At 34.5% G+C, this 2004-nt stretch overlaps 1 protein-coding gene across 1 annotated transcript; it reads left to right on the top strand.

The window, feature by feature from the left end:
- Positions 1-273: 273 nt before the first annotated feature.
- On the top strand, positions 274-1665 carry LOC137659900 (uncharacterized). Its single transcript, XM_068394673.1, has one exon. It carries the CDS (start codon positions 337-339, stop codon positions 1663-1665), a length of 1329 nt encoding a protein of 442 aa, XP_068250774.1. The 5' UTR covers positions 274-336.
- Positions 1666-2004: the final 339 nt, after the last annotated feature.

The following is a 2004-nucleotide window of genomic DNA, read 5'->3' as shown; positions in this document are numbered from 1 at the left end:
CCTAAAATGCAAACTTTACTCCAGGTATCCTGAGAGGTATGGAAACCTGAGAGTTCTTGACGAAAACTTGTATGCCAAGGCAATGAATTACATAATTAGAATAGAACAGCACATTTATTTTCCCGAGATATTCAGGTATTTTGACAGTGGTTCTACGTTCGTTAAAGATATCCCAAACATTGTTAACCAACTCAATGTATATCCTGATAATAAGGGAATTCTAAGAGTGAAAAGCAAATTCTCAAGATGGAAAATGATAAGAATTACAGATTTCCTGTTTTGCTTCCTAAGGATAGCTACATCACAAAATTAATTGTTTTAGATTTGCATGAGAAAATGTATCACTCAGGCTGTTACAAGGTTTTGTCTGAATTAAGAAGACAATTTTGGATTCCACACTGTTTCTCTGTTGTGAAACGCATCCTGCAAGAATGCATACTTTGTAGAAAACTGAAGCAGAGAGCTATTAAACTAAATCAATCTCCCTACAGGTTATTCAGACAAGAACCACCCAGTGTTCCCTTTCGTACAATATTCATAGATCACATAGGCCCTTACTTTGTACTTTACAATGGCAAAAAGGTGAAAGTCTGGATTCTTTGCATAACTTGCCTCTGGTCTAGGGCTATTAATTTAAAAGTTTGTCTTGACATGACCTCAGGTGAGTTCATTAGAGCTTTACAGCTTCATTCATTTGAATATGGAGTGCCTGAATTATGTTTATCTGATCTTGGTTCATCCTTAGTTGCAGGAGCTAACATAATTACTGACTTTCTGAATGATCCAGAAACCCAGAATTTTTTTGAAGAACAAGGAGTACGGCCATTAAAATTTGAGCAATATTTTAAAGGCAATCATCCTCTTGGGGGATTAGTGGAAGTATGTGTGAAGATGGTCCGTCAGTTGCTTCATTGCTCAATCAAGAAAAATGTTCTTCAATACAGAGATTTTGAGTTTGTGGTTTCACAAACTATTCACCTGGTTAATCGAAGGCCTATTGCTTTCTCGGAAGGTCTAAGAGATACCAGTGATGACGTAATTCCAGACCCTATTACCCCAGAGAAGTTAATACATGGCTTGGACTTAATATCTTTGAATCTTATTCCAGCCATGCAGCCGCTTCCCACTAGCAATGATCCTGATTGGTCTTTAAACACTGACCCTATTGATACCATAAGAACAAGTTATGAGAAACTGAAGAAAGTGCGCACACATTTGATAGAAACCTACAATGCAGAATTTTTGAATAATTTGATGACTCAGGCTGTCAATGATAAAAGTAGATATAAGCCGGTTACCCACAAAAAATTACAGGTAGGGGACATTGTACTGATAAAAGAGGAGAATTGCAAACCTACCAATTTCCCATTGGCAGTTGTTAAAGACGTTAAAACTAACGTACTTGATGAAGTAACTGACGCTGTTCTGCTTAAAGGTAAAAACAGGGAGATGGTTCGACGGCACGTCACATCTTTAATCCCTATATTAACGCACAAGGAAATGTCACAATCAAATATTAAAACATTGACAGATCATATTTCTGTTAATACTACCGATCCCACGGCAAACCTGGGGGAAGATAAGCCTCAGAATAAAGAGACGCCCAAGAGGAAAGCTGCTCTGCAAAGCATGCAAAAGACTCGAGGTATGATCAATGACATTTGAGGAACCTTTCAGGAACATAACTGTACATAGTTGGGTTTATTAATTGTACATAATTTTGCTTATTTCACAATTATATATATATATATATATATATATATATATATATATATATATATATATATATATATATATATATATATATATATATATATATATATATATATATATATATATATATATATATATATATATATTCATGTATAATTTGGGATTAGTCCTACATTTACTAAGGATAGAAATGTAGAACCCTTGGCCTGGAATGTGAAAGATAAGGCTGAAATTTATCTAGTTATTCCAGAGTTCTACATTTAACAAAAAATTAAATTTAGAACCCTTGGT

This window comes from Palaemon carinicauda, chromosome 20 (genome assembly GCF_036898095.1).
Source record: "Palaemon carinicauda isolate YSFRI2023 chromosome 20, ASM3689809v2, whole genome shotgun sequence".
Classification (NCBI taxonomy): domain Eukaryota; kingdom Metazoa; phylum Arthropoda; class Malacostraca; order Decapoda; family Palaemonidae; genus Palaemon; species Palaemon carinicauda.
Note: the sequence above shows the minus strand (reverse complement) of the source record. Positions and strands in the feature narration are given on the sequence as shown.

Coding starts and splice junctions, on each gene's coding strand:
- LOC137659900 (XM_068394673.1), top strand. CDS start 337: ATGTATCACTCAGGCTGTTACAAGGTTTTGTCTGAATTAAGAAGACAA.